Raw genomic sequence first — 19,931 nt, forward strand, 5'->3', positions numbered from 1 at the left:
AACTCCAGTGTTAGATTCCGTTTTGGGTAAGTTGATATTTTGAGCAAATTTTCAACCCGATGATCATCCTGCATTTAACTTTCCTTTATTTTGGGTGAGACGTTCAACTCTGGCGTATGCATGGTTAACTACAAAAATGCTGTCGAGTGAAATTGAATTATTGTTTTGATAAAACAATTCAAAGGGTGTTGAATCCAGATCCTAGCAGGTAAGCCTGAGTGTGGGTGTATTTAAATGTAAATTTAATCACATTTAGCACCAAGATCAAAGCAAGCTCTATGAAAAACAAGGGATCAACAATATTACCAAAGAAATACATAAATGGTATGCCAGTTTTACAAACACATAATACAAATGTGCAATGCTAATTGTTAATACAATTTATGTCATACCGGACCATCGACCACCGTCCCAGAGCTTTCTTTCTTGACAGTGGTTTGGTTTCTCCATCTGTCATCTGAACACAAAGAGCTGGTGTTGGAATTCATATCCGCTACAGCCTCCATAATCAAGCATGCCTTGCTAACGCACTCTGGAATAGCAAAAGACGACTGCGTTGTCGCAGTATTCGTCGTGTTCTTTTTGTGAAAGTTTTGGATATCCTCAAGCAGCAAACTTGCATACGATGGCGGACTCTGACTCACACTCGCACTCAAACTCGGACTAGGGTCAAATGACTCAAATCCTGTTTCTGGGTTCACGTCTAGATCCCGAGACAACTTTCTAGTCCTTTTAGTATCACGTCTCCTCGCACGTCTACCAGCATTGTTATCAATCTCCACCAGCGATTTCCGTCTCCAATCCCCATCCCGGCTACTGCTTCCCTCCTCTAGGCTCTGATCATCAGTAAAAACCCGAATACTTCTCCTAGCCGGAGACACATTCCGCTTCACATTAATCCTCTTCACCGTACCAACACCTGCATTGTTACTCTTATCAGTCGCCGGAACGGAAACCATCTTCGCAGGCCTATTACCGCTTCCCACCCCAGCCGAATTCAAATTCTTATTACTAAAAGGCGATTCAGATCTTCTACTAGGAGATATACTAATTCTCCTCTCTTTACTGCTGGATCCTCTACTAGGTGATATACTTATTCTCCTTTCTTTACTGCTATATCTTCCGCTAGATGAAACCCTAACCTCACTCTCCCGGTTTCGGTTTCGCTGACGATGCTGGTGATCCAGCACATCTTCACCATCATTATCTTCAGCATCAGCATCATTCGTATCGACCTGTGAATCGAAACTCTGTTTTGAACGAGAATGTCTTCTTCTGCGGCTAGGGTTTTGAGCTCTCCCGGCGGAATTGCTCCGGCTAAGCCTGTCGGATTGTAGGATAATAGCTCCGGCGCCAATGCCGGTAGTGGTTGTAGTGGCAGTGTTAGTGGTAGTGGTGGAGCTAGGGTTAGGGTTTTGGTCGGTTTCTTGGTCAGAGTGCCGGTCAATTTCGTGACTTACTCTGTGTTTGATGACGAAGAGCTCCTTTTTGGAAACCGGTTGGTCATTTTTGGCGTTGTGCGGTGGTTGGTGGTGGTCGGAGTTTTGAGGCGACAGTGGTATAGCGGTGGTGGTGGTGGTTTTTTTGCTGAAACAAGAACCCATAGAAGGGGGAGAAATGAGGGAGTAGGTCTGTTTTGAAATTTTGAATTTTGTATGGGGTGGAATAGATGCATTATAGAAATTAAAAATATATGTATATGTCTATGCAACACTTTTGAGGAAAATTGCAAATAAAGTTGTTTCTTTGGAAAAAGATATGATAAACCAATAACTCAAAAGTGTCTTGTAAAAATTGATTAAAACAACTTTTATCAAGATTAGATTAGATTGAAACTACTAATTTTATTCAATCATTTGACTAATCTCCTCTGTACATTTTTGCTAAGCTTTATTTAATTTTTGTTAGAAATAAGTTTTCTAGCATAAAAAGTGAAAATGCATCTGTACTAAGGGTAAGGGTGGTGGAAGCGTAAGGGAGAAGTGGTTTTTAGATAGGGGTATCCCGTGTATACACCACTTGCTGGTCAAGGGGTACATACAGAGAGTTGTGAATTAAAGGTTGTACTCACCGTTGGAGGAGTAGAAGAGGGATAAAAATGGTGCATGTAGAAGTGGACCCTTAATATTGACCTGCTCAATTATCCATCAGCTTTATACTTTATTTTTTAAGTTTTTTTGCAGAAACTGTTTTGAAAATAGTTTTCACAAATAATGTCATGCTCAAAACAATTTCACAAATAATGTTTTCTCCATTGTGAATGACAATTTTTCTTTAGAAGTAGCCTTTGTCAGAAATGTTGTAGGGAATATTCAGCTTTAATCATTAATCATTGGAACATGGTACATCTCCATTATGAATGACGATTTCTGCATAAAGGTCTTACACACTTCATTCAAAACGGCAATTTCTGGTACACACTCCATTCACAATGGAGATTCTAGTACACACTTCATTCACAATGGAGGGAGAACATTGTTTTGCAATCCGAACCGGCTAGGTTGCAAAGGAACTTGCAATTTTAAAGCTCAGAAACACGTCATTTGAAACAAGACAATCCCGTTGTGATACGTTTTTTCCTACCATTTCAAAAATAACGGTGAATATCGGTTTTTCATTGAAAAGTTATACAAAAAAACATCAATTTCTTGTACCATATTCAAAAAATAACCCCTGATACTTTGTTATTTACGTGTTGTATATATAAGTATAACTCATTCAAAAAACTAAAGTCCTAAGACCTGCGACATAAATTAGCATAAATCTCCATTGTGAATGGAGTGTGTAAGACCTTTATGTAGAAATCATCATTCATAATGTAGATGTACCATGTTCCAATGATTAAAACTGAATATTCCCTGCAACATTCCTGACAAAGGCTACTTCTCAAGAAAAAATCGCTATTAACAATGGAGAAAGCATTATTTGTGAAATTGTTTTGAGCATGACATTATTTGTGAAAACTATTTCCAAAACAGTCTTAGTTTTGCAAAAAAAAAAAAAAAAAAAAAAAAAAAAAAGCTCCTATTTTTTTAAAAAGAACAATGTTTTCTAGGGTACTTGAGAGTAGTGCAACTAGTAATAAAGATAAAGGGGATTTAGAGCAGTTAAAAGGTAAAAGTGAGATGGGAGTGTAGAATTTGTGGAATTCAGGTATATGAGGGTGAACGGGGCGTAAGCGGGGAGGCTGTTTGCCGCGGGGCACACCGCCGCCAGCCCTATTCACCGCAAGAGGGGAGCCAAAATGGTGGACTAGTCACCGCATGGAATGTTTGGCATTTTTCGATTATTAATTAATTATTTTGTTAAAATGGAGGCTAAAGGAATGTTTGTGGGTGCTGAAAAATGGAATGTTTGTAATTTTATTTTGTTAAATTTATTAATTAATTAAAAAAAGAAAAAAAATAGTTTCCCTCATGAGGGGTGCACCCCATACGTTTTTTGGCAAGAGAGGAGTTAGAGAGAGGAAATATCATGGCATCGTACGATTGGGTTAAAAAATCTTTGCCCTCACCTCATTAGGGGGGCTCCCCCTTTAACCTGAGAGTAAGGGTGAGAGGGGCACTCCCCTCTCTTACACACACCCAATTAGGTTATGCCACGTCAACTCCCCTCTTAAACTCCCCTCACACCCTCAATTTGATGGCGACACTCCTCTCTTAGGGAATTGTTTTTTTATTCAAAAAAAAAAAGGAAAATAATTGATTGGTTGAAAATGAGGGTGGCCCACCATCTCCTCTCTCCTTCATGCAGTGAACATACACCGAGCTTGGTCCCCGATTTGCCTCACCGCAGGGATGGCGGCGGTGTTCCTTAGCGGGGACTTAGGTCATCGCATGGGGTCACCGAGAGTGCCCCGTATACCCTAACATCCCTCCCAACTCCTACCCTAATTATATTGTTGAGTGAAATCATTTAAAGATTTAAAACAAGTTTATTTTTAAATGTAACTTCGTAATTTGTTGTGATGAACCATATCTTTATTATCTGATGTTAATTATATAATTAGTTAGTTTATGTATAAATACTTTAGAAAAATTAAACTTAAAATGTATGCATATATTGTGGCCGGTTTCTGAAAAGAAAAATGCTTTTAGTGAGGTAGTGCATCCATATTAATTACATGACAGTCAGAGCCTCACTTGATCATCCACACACACACAATAAAAAAAAAGTTTACCATAAAGAAAAGGTTTAATTATGATGTTTGCTTTTTAGTAAGGGGAGGGGGATGGTCACTAGTGATAGAATTCTATCACTTACAAGCACCAATCAAGTTCCGCCATGTCATCAACCATTTTTCCATCACTCACAACCTTTTTTTAGTGGGGGTGGTCATCACTCACCACCACATCTAACAATTTCCCCCCAACCAACAATTACCCTCACAAAATAATATCATCACGGCGTTGAAAATACCACAGAATCGAGAAACCGTGATACAATAACGCGTTATACTTTGAGTGGCGGTGGAAAGACAAAACCCATCACTCGTTATATTGGGCTATCACGGAACCGCCCCGTGTACTCTAAATTTCAAGAGATTTTAACAAGGGAAGAAACTTCATTGATATTGATTGTCTATTGACAACTATTGTTTACATTATAAACTAATACACATTCTTTCATTTCTTTTCATTCACGGATATTACACAATGTTACCTTTAAATGGATCACCCATGTATACTTTTAGTCACGCCTTTGAAACTTATAAAGATTTAACTCCTCTTAAACTCTTGTTACAAACCTAGGAATTTGTCAACTTTAACATTAGTTGATCTTGACAGAAACTTCATGCAAATCGGAGGATTAACACCCGCTAAAGCTAATATCGAGCTTGGTAACGTCCATATCCCATCGCCACAAATCAAACCCGAAGCAACCGCAGGCCCGAATGCAGCCGCTTTCGCCTTATTGATCTTTGACCAGATGAACAATATCAAACTTCCAACACACATGTCAATAGCAAAGTAACCTCCAATGTAGAACGGAATCGCCATTGCCATTGGAATCGGGATGAACTTCGCTACGTTTTTCCCTAACAAGTCTCTAAGCCCGTTGACCGCAATAGCGAATCCAAAGAATGCATAGCAAAGGACGAGGCATTCGTGGGGCAATGTCGAGAACCCTTCGACACCCAAAATCGCCATGTTTCGGTAAATGATGGCGTAGGGTGCGGGGTACTCGGAACCGTGGATTCCGAGATCATCAAAAGCTTTGTAAAACAGCCAGAACACACATGGGGAGATAATGCAGCCCATTGCGGTCCCAATTACTTGGCTCACAAACATGGACCGCGGTGAAGCCAATGTCATGTAACCGGTTTTGAAGTCCTGTGTTAAGTCGGATGCAGTCGAGACAATGTTCATCATGACCCCGCACGCGGCTAGTCCTGCTAGTACACCACCGTTTGAGCCGCCAGCCCACGCTCCGATCACGAAAATCGCAAGCTTCCCATAGGTTGATGCTAAGGACCAGTCCGTTAACCCACATCCATAAGCGTTACAGAACGCTAAAGCAGGGGCGAAGACGTAAATAGCAGCAATGTAGTACCACTTGAGTTGGTGGAAGATGTGTGGGAGAGTAACCACGGAGGCAATGGCAATGGTTAAGTAGCCAATGATCGCGATCCACGTGGGGATTTGGTCCTTGAGAAAGAGACGTGTGCGTTTTTCGTCGTCGTATGAGAGCGAAGGAAGATCAGGGGATGAGTTACCGGTGATGGTGTCTACTTTGGTTCTGTCTTGAGTGAATTGGTGATATAAGCCGAATAAAGTGTGACCGAGGACTTTAACGAAGTTGTAGAGACCGTCACCGAGGATCATGGCTATGCCGATGAATACCTACAAATTATATTAAAGTAGGGTGTGAATCTCTGACACAACACAAAAGTCACAGGTTTAAGTTTATTCTACATGAATTCGGGTCATTTTTAGGCTAAACGGGTCGGTCCAGTTCTACCTAAAAGGTTCTTATGTTGACCACGTGTATGGATTTGGGTCAGATTTGACATGTCAACACGCGAATATTCCTAATTAACAGCCCTAAAGACGAATGATGAATTAGAAACAAAAGATGATGATTTATACCCTGTAACCTTGCAAGCCATGGAGACTGCTGTCGGGGAGATCTGCAGGATACCATGTGCCCTTCTTTTCGTTTATAAGCGGCCACATAACACCCCATGAAAGGATGGCTCCGACCAGCAACGATACATTGATAAGATACGGGCAGATCATCCCCACACCAACATACGTCGCAGAAAAATCAAAGTAAAACCTGGATTCGACAGGGAAATAAAACTTGTTAACGAAAAAGTAGCACCAACAGCAATGGAAATGTATACATTTAGGTGCTGTTTGTTTTTTAAGAGGTAAAATGTCTGCAGTCTGCGGACCACATCTGCAGGCATCTGTAGCAGAAGAGGTGTACCAAATGTCTGCAGTCTGCAAGAAGAAGACTGTTTGTTTTTTAACTTCTGCAGGCTTCTAAAATAAACTGGTGGTAGTGTACGGACGATGGTGGTGGGTGGTGGTGTTTAACCCTCTGCAGACCTTAGAAGATCTTAGAAGTGGCTGGACCAAGTCTGCACCAAGAAGACCTCGCGCAGACATTTTTTAATGAAACGTCTTCGGAAAAACAAACAGCCTGAGCGTGACAATGTCTGCGCGTGGTCTGCGCCGCGCAGACAGAAGAGCCCGAACAGAGGTTTTATGAAAAAAAAAAAACAGCACCTTAGACATTTAGTTGCATGTTGAAGATTGAAGAAAGACATACTTGTTTTTATAGGCCTCAAGACCAAGTGTGGGGAAGTTTGAAAATCCGCAGTTATCTCCGCCTGTAAAGAACCACTGGAAGAAACCCCATACGAAACTGAAGGAGAAGAATCTTCCTAAAGTCCTCACTTGTTTCCTGTAATGAAAGTTATTATTAGGTATTCAAGAACGCGATGATGATACTGATAATGATATTGATAATGATGATGTATGTACTTGGCTAGCTTGGCACCCTGCGGGGTGTGGAAACTGTTAATAAGGTGAGCGGTTGCAGTGCCGCTTGGATAAATGAGTTTGAAGTCGATGATCATGATCTGCGTGTATGGGATGGGTTAAAACAGACCGAGTGAGAAAGAGAGAATTTGAAATGAAAGACGACAGACAGTAGTACCTTGCGAAGAGGGACGACGCAAAAGAGTCCGAGGAAGCTAACAACAAAAAGAAAAGCAATCATCCATCCAAGAGAAGGGTCCTTGGTGTTCTGTGATGAGATGCTTTCTTTTGATTGCTTGGCAATTCTTTCACTCATCCCAAACAAGTAACTACCAAACCCTCCTGTCAATTCACATTTGCAAAACATTCATCACTTCAATTGGTTTCCATAATGTTTCAAAGCCAATCTAAATGAACCATTAGTTTCCACTCTAAGACCATGTGTAGTGTGTGTGTGGTGGTGGTGGTGGTTGGGGGGGGGGGGGGGGGGGATGATCTTACATGTGGCATCCTAGTCAGCATGGGACATTATGGGAAATGAAATTCAAAAGTGGTGTAGTGGTATACTACCCTTGCAGTGATTACCCAATTATTATTGTTTCTTAAAAAAGTAAAACAAAAACAAAACCAAACAATTTTATTGGACCATTCAATTGAGAGAGTGTGTTTTCATAAACACACATGGCACAAAAATATGAAGATCACGCCCAAGGGGGCGGTGTACGGGGCGTGATCTTTGTCACTTCACGCCCAATCACATTACCACTACACATGGTCTAAAACAATTATCTATATGTAATGGTTAAAAATTATATACATGTAATGGTTAGGTAGCGTTTGGTATGAAGAAACTGAAGGCGAAATGGAATGGGTCATTTTGATAGAATCATGTTTGGTTATTATGTGGTCATTCTACAAGGAATATAACTTAAGGGGTGTTTTTTCATTCCTTAAAGGAATGGAAAGAAATATATTATTTAATATTAATATTAATATCAATATTTTTATTATTAATTTTTTACCATTGTTGTTGTTGTTGTTGAGACAATTATATTTTTGTCGTTTTTATTATTGAGAGAATTATATTTACTTCGGGATACACTCGCCTTCGAACTGGGGAAAACCCTCACCTAGGGCCGAAGCCCGTGAACACTCGCCAGAAGGCACGACAGTGCGGTGAGGAAAAAACCGCTCAGTTCAAGGATCGAACTAGTGATCACCTATTCGCCTAGTCTCCCATCATCACCAGGTGCCGCAGAAAATAATGAGGAGCGCAGGAATCGAACCCGAGTCCCTTAGAACACCAAGTCTCTCCCTTACCACTTCACCACCAGCTCATTGGCCATTCTATTCACATATTAGTAATCAAACATCACAATAGAATAGAATGATCCATTTCATTCCCTTGTCTATTCGATTCCTTTATTCATTTCATTCTCTCATTCATTTCAGTACCTCACACCATAAAGACTCAATAGTTTCTTACCATCTCTTCAAGACTCTTATAATCTCTTACCATCTCTTCTAGAATTAAAAAAAAAAATAACAAATTATTAATACGATTGTTCATTAATGTATACTATATGTAGATATACGGTACAAAATTAAAGTATTTGTGAACAAAATACTTTATGTATATGTAAAAAATAGAGTTAATTGCCCGGATGGTCCCTGTGGTTTAACGTTTTTTCACATTTAGTCCCCACCTTTTGAAAATAGCAGGTATGCTCCCTATGGTTTGTTATTTTGTTACTCGGACAGTCCCTGAGTAGATGTCAGTTAGTTTGGAAATAGCAGGTATGCTCCCTATGGTTTGTCATTTTGTTACTCGGATAGTCCCCGGATATTTACTCAGGGGACTATCCGAGTAACAAAATGACAAACCATAGGGAGCATACCTGCTATTTCCAAAAAATGGGGACTAAACGTGAAAAAACATGAAACCACAGGGACCATCCGGGCTCGTAAAAAATATAAAATTTTAAAAATATGAATCAAATATAAAAATATAGACGAATTAAAGTCGTTTTCTTGTTATCGCAAGATCTTTATAACAATAATTAAAACTCATATAGTGTGATATTTATATAGCTAACGTGTATAACATTGAATGTTTCATGTCTTCGATAAAAACAAGTAAGTGGAATTATACATGTTCACATATCTAGTTGCCAGCTCATGGACTCTATTCATAAGTCGAAAATGGGACCAATATACCACCATGCCTAATCATAGACGAGAATCTAAAGTTGATATTTACAAAAAGAAAATTGATAGCGACACCACACAAGAAAGAACTTAATAATTGCTTTAATTTCTTTGTTTTAATTAAAAAAAATTATAACATATCTTTTTGAAAACTCAAATTAGATTTCTTTTTGGTTTTTAAGTAGATCAATCCTATGTGAATAAGAGGTGTGTTATTTGATTTGATAAGTATCAAAGTAAATTTTATGATACATATTAACTTACATCGAGATAGATGGTAAACGAGTAACAAACTGCGCCGGTATCCTTTTTGAATAGTAGAACTAAGTCTTTTAAAAACCACGTTCATAGATCTCGAAGTCATGACATTAATATGGATGACCATTTGAAGTCGACTAAGTAGTATCAAAGTGTATTTTATTTATTCTAGCAATATGTATTCTCTATATGCTTAATTGAAAATTTAGAAGGATAAAAATTTTAAAAAGTTAGGGACTAAAGATGAAAAATGGACAAAATATAAGGACTATCCGAGATTTTTCTCAATTAAAAAATTAGACCAAATTAAAACAATTATTGAGAAAAGTATGTGATAGACACTATCAAGCTGACTTGGAAGATTAGAAGTCAAGTGGATGATAGGATGTGAACCACACGATTGGTATCCTGATTTCACGCCTATATTTGTGCTAGACCCCACACGACTTATACGTGAGCTGCTTCATCAGAAATTTCAAAGAGGAAGGAGACATTTATGTAGATTATATGACTTTTAAGATGATAATTATTAAAATATATAAAATATGTATTGATATGGGTATGTGTTTTAAATTTTCTGTTATTTACACTTATCCAATATCAAAGGGTAGCATTGAGAGGAAGGGATTTTGGGTTTAAGTCACACATATGACAAAAATAAAAGAAATTCATCAAATACTTAAGAATAATATGTTAGATATATAAAAGTATACCATGAATAAAACATTTATCTTTTTAAAGATGATTAATAATAAGAATAACTCACAAGACTATAATTAACAAATCTATTTTATTTACCAAAAAGTGATGATCTATTGGTAAGATAAAACCTTTAAATACTCGGGTTTAAGATAAGGAGATCTTGAGTTCAAGTCTCACTGACAACAGAGATTAAAAGAAAATTTGCTGTTTAAAAAAACAAACCTATTTTTTAAACAATAAAAGAAAACTCAATTACAGCATTTCACATTTATTAGACCATGCGTAATGGTAATCAAGAATAATGCCCCCAACATGGGGCATTATCCGCCACGTGTCGCCTAGTCACACTTTGGGCATTATAGGAAAAAAAGGTGTAGTGGGGCATTATCCAAATAATGCCCACTCAATCATTTTACATTTATTTTTTTTTTAAATATAAAAGATAAAGTCTTCCATAAATTAAAATATAAATTACAATACTTGAAAAAAAATACTAAAAAAAACAGAAAATTAATATAACCGAAAAAAAAAACAGAAAAAAAAACAGAAAATTAAAATAACCGAAAAAAAAAAAAAAAAAACTAGATGATCTAAAGTCCATATTTTTCTCGTATTTTTTGGCGACGCATTTGAGCCAAGATCAACGCGTCGCCTTGGAGGTGGTCGATCGGTTTGGACAAAAACTCAATGTCCTTTTCCATTTGTCGCGCCTCTTGCAACTCGTTGAACTTTTTGGTTTCAACTACTCGGTCTTTCATAATCTCCCAACGTTTGTGGCCGAGGTCGCGAATATCTTGGAGACGACGGTTCATCTCCTCGAAATCATCCTTTAGTTCGAGATCGGAAGACGACTCGACCGTTTTTTTCCCCGTTCCCTTTCTTCTACCGGTGGGTCGGGCCAACTCTTCTTGAATTTGCTCGTCGACGTCCAACGTTTCATTTAAATTAACATTACGGGCATCGGATGTCGGAGTTGACGGGTCGGCGGAGGATGATGTTTTTGACCTTTTAGCCCGGCGTCTACTACTTGACGTCATTGGATTAACAAGCGCCCACTTTGGACTTTTTCGTAGAAGCTCCCAACACTTATAGTACGTGAAAGGGCTTTTCGTCCGATCGAACTCCTCCAAAGTCTTTGTTAAAACCCCGACGTCACTTTCACCGCTCGGGCGATTGTCGTAGTTACGTTGGTAAACTTCTTGAAACGCGTGACATTTGTTGTTGATGTCGGTCCATTTGCTAGAAATTGAATCCTTGTCCCGATGCTCGCCTTGACCCCACGAGCTATAAAAGAGTGCACGCACCCTATCCCAAAAAACGGGGCCCGTTTGAAAGTTTGCTACAAATTTAAAAACAAAAAATAAAAAATATTAGTTGCAATTTAAAATATAAAAAACAGAAAAAAAAACAGATTATAAAAAATAGAAAAAAATAACCGAAAAAAAAAAAACAGAATTTAAAAAAACAGAAAAAAAAAAACAGAATATAAAAAATACAAAAAAAAAACAGAAAAATAAAAAAACAGAAAAAAAAAACAGAATATACCGGTATCTTCGTCCTCCGAAATATCGAGCCACGCCCGACTCAACGTGTATTCCTCGTCCTTCGTCCATTTAATGGTTGTTTTTGCACGTCGAGGCTCATCCTTTTCCTTCTTTTTATGCGACCTTCTGCCGCGTTTCGATTTGTCTTGCACCGGTTCGGGTTGCGACTCCGGCACGACCTCGACATCGGGTTCGGATTCGGGTTCGGGTTGTGACGGTTGCGACCCGCCGGCTTGACCAAAGCCGTAGGTGGGAGGAACAAAAGGAGAGGCGCCACTCAAGAAAGCCGCGTAAGTTAAAAAGCTCGGGTCCATGTCTTGTAGGTTGTACGGGGTTTGCGGTTGGGTTGTGTTCGGGTTCGTGGGTCTTGCGGGGCCACCAAACGGGGGTCGGTATGGATGCATACTTGTAAATAAATAGGAGAAAGTGGAGGTTTTTTTATAAAGTAGTAGAAGAGAGTGGGTTAGAAAGTAGTAGAAAGTTTATAAAAAAATGAAGAAAATGGATTGATATATATATAGTGGGTAAAATTTAGAATTAAAAAAAAAAAATAAATAAGTTTTTGACCGTTGGCAACGGTCGAATTTTTGCCACCTTTCAATTTAACAGCGTTTTAATAACCACGCCAACTCAATTTTTTTTAAAAAAAAACGCCCGGAAACGCCCCGTGTAATGGGGGTTCCGGCGTTTTTGGGCGTTATTTGGCAATTTTTTTTAAAAAAAACGCCCCGTTACGGGGGTCTTAAGAAAAGAGCCAATTAGTTAGGAGGTGATCACTTCATGTCCATATTTATGGGAAGGAAATTCGGATTCATATAATTTGTATGCGAGGAATCATGTGATTATTTTATAGCAAACATGAATAAGCAATAAATTACATTTTGGTAAAACAATCTGTATGGATTATGAAATATGAAAACTAGAATATGCTAAAATTATTAAACAATAACCAAGTTTTAGCATCATTCTTAGTACAATCATTGATAATTCTTAACATAAAAATTACTCAAGTTTCATTAATTGTTCCATTAGTTATAATTATTTCATAAATTTTAGAACTTTTTAAAATAAAGTAACTTAAATGAAATACATTTGATACCACAACAATATCATAAGTTTAAGGCCTTTTATTATTAGAAAAACGTGCATTAACTATAGTGAAATACTAAACATAATCTAGTATTGGATAAAATATCCCCAAACAACTGTTTAAAAAAGATTAACTAAATTTCACTTTCCAAATAAACAAAAATTACCCCCATCACTCTCACATAAATAATCATAAGTTAACTGTCATTTTCGTCCCCGTGGTTTGGTAAAAAAACACCACTAGAAAAAAAAAATTCCGCCAGTTCCGTCCTCAACATTTTTTAAAACGTGTCATTTCAGTTCAAAAAGATAACGCCTTGCACCAGTTCCGTCCTCAACGTTTTAACGGACGTTATCTTTTTGGACTGAATTGACACGTATCAAAAATGTTGAGGACAGAACTGACGCAAATTTCTTTTTAGACTGAAGTGGCATTTTCCACCAAACCACTAGACGAAAATGGCAGTTAACTCAATAATCATTGACACTGTTTCCACACTTTTTATCACACATGTTTCAGATCTATAATTCCCAAATCACATAAGGGTGTCCGGGGCGTACTCGGTAAGGGGTTTCGGTGAGGCCTTTCCCCGATCGGGAACACCGCCGCCATCACCGCGGGGTCCCGAATCGGGGTGGGTTTTGGGTGTGGGTTCACCGCGTGAAGATGGCACAACTTTCGAGGGAGACCGTTGCTCAGCCGTCCTCCGCCGTCCCCTGCCATCTTTCGAAACCATCTTTCGAAGATGGCACAACTTTCGAAACCATCTTTCGAAGATGGCACAACTTTCGAAACCAACTCCCCTAATAGGGGAGTGCCGCCATCAAAAAGGGGTATTAGGGGAGTGTTAGAGGGGAGTTGACGTGGCTTATTCTGGTTGGTTACGTGTAAGAGGGGGGACTCACCTATTAGGTGAGCACCCCTTACACCCTAAAGCTTATGCCCAACAATTAGCTAGCGTGTATCGAAACAGTACCTACCAGAAATAAACTAACCTAAAATATACGGTAAAATAGAGTAACATTTGCCGTTAAAAAAAACATACCAGAAAACGCGATGCCAGAAGTAGCAACAACACACGTCTGAATAACAGTATTCTCCTGTCGCGTAAACGGCTGCTTCAACAACCCAGATTTTCCTAGAAACTTGGTCCATGTTTTCACGAAAAAAAACCCCAACAGTCCAGCAGACACATTCAACGACGGAATAATTCCAGTGGTCAGGTTAAGCTTCATAACAATAAACGTGAACAGAATCCCCAAAACAAAACTCACTACGAATGCACGCAGTGTGAGCTGGTTCTGCCATGATGGAACCTTTCTGCTCTCGAATATTCTTTCGATCGAATCGTATTCTGTTGGTTCTGTGCTCCGCTTTGATGCTGCGGTGCCGTTTTGTGAGTCGTGTTCTTGCTCGATTGTTGAAGGTGATCGGTCCATATGGGGCTGGGTTAGGGAGTGAGATTGAAGAGAAGGTTTGAGTGGTGTTTGGAATTGCAAATGGAGGAATGGAATCTGGTTGCAATGATGTAGTGACAGCAGGAACGTGGGAACTGATGATAATGTGTGAAAGGGTTGAATAATGGAGAGATATTATTTGGAGGTATGTCTAGTGTTGGGAAAACCACCACATATAATATATAATATTATATTAGGATTATTTTTATTTTTAGTAAAAGACAAAGAAAAAATGGTTTGGGATTGGAACCGGCTTTTCACCCGAACACAACTATGTCTCGTTTTCAAAACGAAAGTCGGTTTAATATCGATTATTATGCAACTAGTAGGGCAATGATCGAATAATTCTTAATCAATTAAAAAAATACTACTATAATTTTGTTATGAAAAAAAAACGATGATAAGACTGTAGTTTTTGGTTCAGGGCAAAACTGTAATTTTTCAGGACTAATGAGCCAGTGTTAGGCAACTAGAGTTATGTGCCGCCTGCGTTGCTGGGCGCTAAACCGAGTATTTCTTAGGTTAATAACATGTACGCCTTTATGTCGGCTAGTTGTATATGCTACCTATAACACGATATAAAAAAAAGACACATCAAGTTAACCAATTAAAGAAAACAGTACCATAGTTATGATAAAAAAAAATAAATAAAACGATGACAAGTGTGTAACTTAGAGTTGGGGGCAAAACAATAATTTGTCAGGACCAATTAGCGAGTGCTAGGCAGCTGTTTGACATGAAAAAAAAACCGATGGCAAGATTGCAATTTTTAGCGGAGGTAAAATTGTAATTTTAAAATAGAGGTAAAATAATATTTTTAACTGAGCGCAAAATCATTTTTTTTTATTTTGAAATGGGGGCAAAATCGTAATATTTTAGCTGTGGGCGAAATCGTAATTTTTAGCTGGGGGCAAAATCGTAATTTTAAACTGGGAACCAAATCGTAACTTGGCAGGACTCTAGCTGAGGGCAAAAGCATATTTTTATTTTGAACTGGGGGCGAAATTGTATTTTTTAACTGAGGGCAAAATCGTAAATTTAAGCAAGGGGCAAAAGCAAAATTTTATTTTGAATCGAGGGCGAAATCGTAATTTTACACCTGAGATAAAATTGTAATTTGACATCACCTATAAATAACTATTATATAAAAAAAGAAAAAAAACAAAAAAACAAAAGTGAAAGTGGCCGCCAAAATGGCCAACCACTTAACAATACTATTACTTGATGACGTAAGCAACTTGTTTTTGTATATGTTGAGAATGATTTTAGGACTGAACTAGTATTTTTGCCATCACGCGTTGCGGTGGCGCATGACAGGTGGAAACATTTAGTAAGACACAGAGTGCAAAACATAATGCGTAAGACAAAATGCGCTACATTCGATTCGTAAAACATAATGCGTAAAAGATAATTACAAAAAATGTAAAGCACAATGTTAGGTAGACATGAAGTGTAAAACACAATGCCTAAGACATAATACGCTACACAACATTCGTAAACATAATGCATTGGCATTTGCAAAAGTATGAGTTGTATTATAGGGGTTATAATTGTAATTTTTTAAAGTTGAGGCGGTGTAAAAATGGAGTAATTGTGCAAGGAAAAAAATGTAAAGTCTAAAACTTGACAGAAAGTAAAAGTAGTAGGGTAAAAACGCAAGGCATAAAAGTAGAGGGAATGTGACATAAATATGTAAAGGCTGAGGCGGTGGTGGTGGAAATGCAAAAGTAGAGGTGTGGAAGTGGAAATGTATTATAGTTGAGAGGATGTTAGTGGAAAAACAAAGTAAAAGAGTTATGGAGACAATTTATAAACTATGAGGGTGTAATGGTGAAAAAGTAAAGTAGAGGGGTGAAAAGGAGAAGATATGTGATGGCTTTAGGCAAAAGGTGAGTGGAAAGTCCACCGACTTTCTCCTTTTAAGGTATAGTATAATTATGGAGACAATTTGTAAACCATGAGAGTGTAGTGGTGAAAAAGTAAAGTAGAGGGGTGAAAAGGTGAGGAGGCGTTATGACTTTAAGCAAAAGGTGAGATGTGTTGGTGGAAAGTCCACCGACTAACTCCTTTAAATTATAGTATAATAGGACGTTGAACCGGTCTTTCTACTGATCCGCTAGCCAGGCCGGTTGAACCAGATAATTTCGTAAATATTATAAAAATAAAATAGATAAAATGGGAATAATTCAACGGCCCACAAAATTTTCGGTTCAACCAACGGTTCCTGGTCTCATCAGTCGGTTCCACTCCGTAGTATGAATCGGATCGGCCAGTCGATCCGGTCTAGTTTTCAAAACAATGGATTAAGAACTCTCTTGAAACCAGTTTGGAAGAAGTTAAAAATTTGAACTAGCTATAGGTGTTATTAAATCACACTGATCTTTTCCATGTATAAACGTTTCACCAAGAACTGATTTTGACCTACTTTGACCCAAATTGAATTAGTTTGGGAAAAAACCGAAAATGTGCTCCTTTAATATAAACGAGTTGAACTATATATAAGTTGCTCGTGATGAGTCAAGATTAAATGAGTTTCGGTAAATCAGCAAAGCACACGTGCTTTATATATTGAAACCATTTAAATAACACAAATTTTCATTGGGTAAGCACTTAAATATCGGGTTAGGGTGTATATATTTTCGAACGCCACTCTTTAATTTTTTTATATACAATTTTTCGAGCACCACTCTTTAACTTTATTATATTTTGAAAACAATATTTCATATGATGTCACCATGCGTATTATATAATTGTTATGGGCCTTTTTATAATTAGTGAGCTTAAATATAATTTATATCTTTCACGTTATGCTAAGAATCGTCTTACACGCATTGCCATCAATTATTACACTAAATGACATATTTCCATTGTTACTTGCATTCGGTATCAATATTGGATTTATGTAATCACAATCGATGGGGTCTCGTGACATCAACGATGTGTAAGTAATTTTTGTTTCGTGAAGTGGAATCAAATAAATTAATACTTGCAAGGCGGCTCTAGTATAAGCCAAATGAAGCTTTTGCTTTAGGCCTCACATTTTGAAAGGTCCCTAATTTTAGAGAGCTAATATTATCCATTTTCATAGGTAAATATATACATAATGATATAATATATATTTAGTTTTTTAATGTTGGTTCAGTTCTGTTTGTGCATAAAGGAAAACATATAAATCATACCTGTCACAGCAGATAGTGCAGAGGAGAATCCTGTGAGAGAGTTCGACATGCCTGTCATCTTGATCTGGTTCCTCCTTAGGGTGCTAACTGATGATGGGGACTTAGAAAACCGAAAAGGGTATCGGTTAGGAGAGGAGGTTTCGTGATGATGTTATGGCTTATGGGGTGTGTGAATTGTGTAACTGAGTAACCCTTAAACCTCCACATAACTCTCCTTATATAAGCACCCAGGAGGAAACCTAATTAGTTACTAAGGGTAATATGGTCCATCAACAATTACCAACTAATTAAATAATAGGTTCTAATATATTTTGATCTCTATAATGTAAATGATTAAGATGGCTATAGATTAAATATTAAACATAATATATTTAATCTTACATTCTCCCACTTAGCCGAGTAATCATTTACTATGAGTATTAGATAAGCCTGATCAGGAGTTAACACTCATTTTAGCCTTAAACAAGTACTATAGCAGAAAAATACAGCCGTTGAATCATTATGCGACTCAGGACCCCCATCAATCATACTATAGCCTTAATTTAAAACCTAATCGTTATGATCAAAATACGCATAAGCCCTTTGTTTGATTTGTAACTTTTATTTGTCTATATGCCATTATACCGGTTGAACATATTCTAATAGACATACAAAATCAAACTTGAGGAAATTTCATTAAACATAAAACATAAGCTAGTACAATATGCTCAAATAAGGTCTTTACATAATCCCATATTCCGAACATGTTCTTCGTAAACCTTAGGAGGGAGACCTTTAGTCATCGGATCCGCAAGCATATCCTTAGTACTAATATACTCGATACAAAGATTATTTTCCTCAACACGTTCACGTACAAATAGATATTTCGTATCGAGATATAAACCAGCTCCAGTCGAACTGTTACTGTTCGAGAAACTAACGGCAGCTGAATTATCACAGTAAAGCTTCAATGGTCTAGAAATGGAATTAACGATTTTGAGTCCAGTGACCAGGTTTCTAATCAACATTCCATGACAGGTTGCGTTATAGACAGCAATGTACTCTGCCATCATTGTGGAAGTTGTGGTCAACTGTTGTTTATGACTCTTCCAAGAGATAGGGCCGCCTGCTAACATAAAGATATAGCCCGAAGTGGATTTCTTGTCATCTTTGCATTTGGCAAAGTCAGAATCAGAATAGCCCACCACTTCTAAATGATCACTTCTTCTATAAGTCAGCTTATAGTCTTTCGTCCCTTGCAGATATCGAAGTACCTTCTTAGCTGCTTTCCAATGATCTAAGCCAGGATTAGTCTGATAACGGCCTAGCATTCCAGCAATATAAGCGATATCTGGACGAGTACAGACTTGAGCATACATCAAGCTCCCGACTACTGATGCATAAGGTATCTGGCTCATTTGCTCCTTCTCAACCTCTGTTGTCGGACACTGAAACGAACCGAAAACATCTCCCTTAACTACTGGAGCGACGGAGGGTTTGCACTGTTGCATGTTATACCGTGTAAGGACACGATCTATGTAGGCCCTTTGGGACAATCCTAAGATCCCTTTGTTTCTATCTCGGTGAATTTCGATGCCAATGACGTAAGATGCATCTCCGAGATCCTTCATGTCGAAGTTATGCGAGAGTAACCGCTTCGACTCATGCAACATGTCTAAACTATTACTTGCCAATAGAATGTCGTCAACGTAAAGGACAAGTATAGTAAAGTTGCTCCCACTCATCTTGAGGTAGGTGCATTGATCCACTTGATTCTTCATAAAACCTTGCTTCTTCATGACTTCATCAAACTTGAGGTACCACTGACGTGATGCTTGTTTTAACCCGTAAATGGATTTCTTCAGCTTACAGACTAGATGCTCCTGACCTTCAGGCTCAAAGCCTTCAGGTTGCTTCATGTAAACATCTTCGTCCAAGTCTCCGTTAAGGAAAGCGGTTTTAACGTCCATCTGATGCAGCTCTAAGTCGAAATGAGCTACTAGGGCCATGACGATCCTTAATGAATCTTTACGAGAGACAGGTGAAAATGTCTCTTGATAATCAATTCCCTCTTTCTGAGTGTAGCCCTTTGCAACCAATCTCGCTTTGTAGCGTTCAACGTTTCCATTCGGATCCAGTTTTGTTTTGAACACCCATTTGCATCCTACGGGTTTGACTCCGTTGGGTAATTCTACCAAATCCCAAACGTCATTTTTCTTCATGGATTCAAGCTCATCAATCATTGCTTTATTCCATTCGGAAGACTGATCACTGCTAATGGCTTCATTGTAAGAGATAGGATCATTGAGCTTTCCGGGATCCATTTCAGTCAGGTAGGTAACATAATCATCCCAGTTAGGAGGCCTTCTTTGCCTGGATGACCTCCTGAGTGGATTATCGGGTTCAGCGTTGTCTTGGTTTTGAGCGTTTGATGTGCCTTCGTCATGAGGTATAATGGGTTCTGATTGTAGAGGTGAATTTGGAGTTGGTGCAGTAGCTTCAGGTGTAATAATTGCATTGGGTAC

At 38.2% G+C, this 19,931-nt stretch overlaps 3 protein-coding genes across 4 annotated transcripts; all 3 read right to left on the minus strand.

Annotated features, from left to right (window-relative positions):
• Positions 1 to 386: 386 nt before the first annotated feature.
• LOC110878662 (uncharacterized protein At1g65710) lies at positions 387 to 1,604 on the minus strand. The gene has a single exon (XM_022127006.2). The coding sequence runs from the start codon at positions 1,602 to 1,604 to the stop codon at positions 387 to 389; it is 1,218 nt and encodes a 405-aa protein (XP_021982698.1).
• A 2,940-nt stretch (positions 1,605 to 4,544) lies between these two features.
• On the minus strand, positions 4,545 to 14,396 carry LOC110878664 (probable metal-nicotianamine transporter YSL7). The gene is made up of 6 exons (XM_022127008.2): positions 13,837 to 14,396; positions 7,168 to 7,331; positions 6,993 to 7,090; positions 6,778 to 6,912; positions 6,090 to 6,279; positions 4,545 to 5,843 (listed from the first exon to the last, which is right to left on the minus strand). The coding sequence occupies exons 1-6, from the start codon at positions 14,228 to 14,230 to the stop codon at positions 4,740 to 4,742; spliced, it is 2,085 nt and encodes a 694-aa protein (XP_021982700.1). The 5' UTR covers positions 14,231 to 14,396; the 3' UTR covers positions 4,545 to 4,739.
• On the minus strand, positions 8,946 to 13,963 carry LOC118482104 (glutathione S-transferase T3-like). Of its 2 annotated transcripts, XM_035977588.1 has the most exons (3): positions 11,870 to 12,686; positions 11,703 to 11,824; positions 8,946 to 11,496 (listed from the first exon to the last, which is right to left on the minus strand). In XM_035977588.1, exons 1-3 carry the CDS (start codon positions 12,103 to 12,105, stop codon positions 10,748 to 10,750), a joined length of 1,107 nt encoding a protein of 368 aa, XP_035833481.1. In that variant the 5' UTR covers positions 12,106 to 12,686; the 3' UTR covers positions 8,946 to 10,747. The 2 variants fall into 2 exon arrangements, with proteins under 2 accessions (XP_035833481.1, XP_035833482.1); XM_035977589.1 differs by having other exon boundaries at positions 8,948 to 11,496; positions 11,703 to 13,963.
• Positions 14,397 to 19,931: the final 5,535 nt, after the last annotated feature.

Source organism: Helianthus annuus, chromosome 9 (genome assembly GCF_002127325.2).
Source record: "Helianthus annuus cultivar XRQ/B chromosome 9, HanXRQr2.0-SUNRISE, whole genome shotgun sequence".
NCBI lineage: Eukaryota > Viridiplantae > Streptophyta > Magnoliopsida > Asterales > Asteraceae > Helianthus > Helianthus annuus.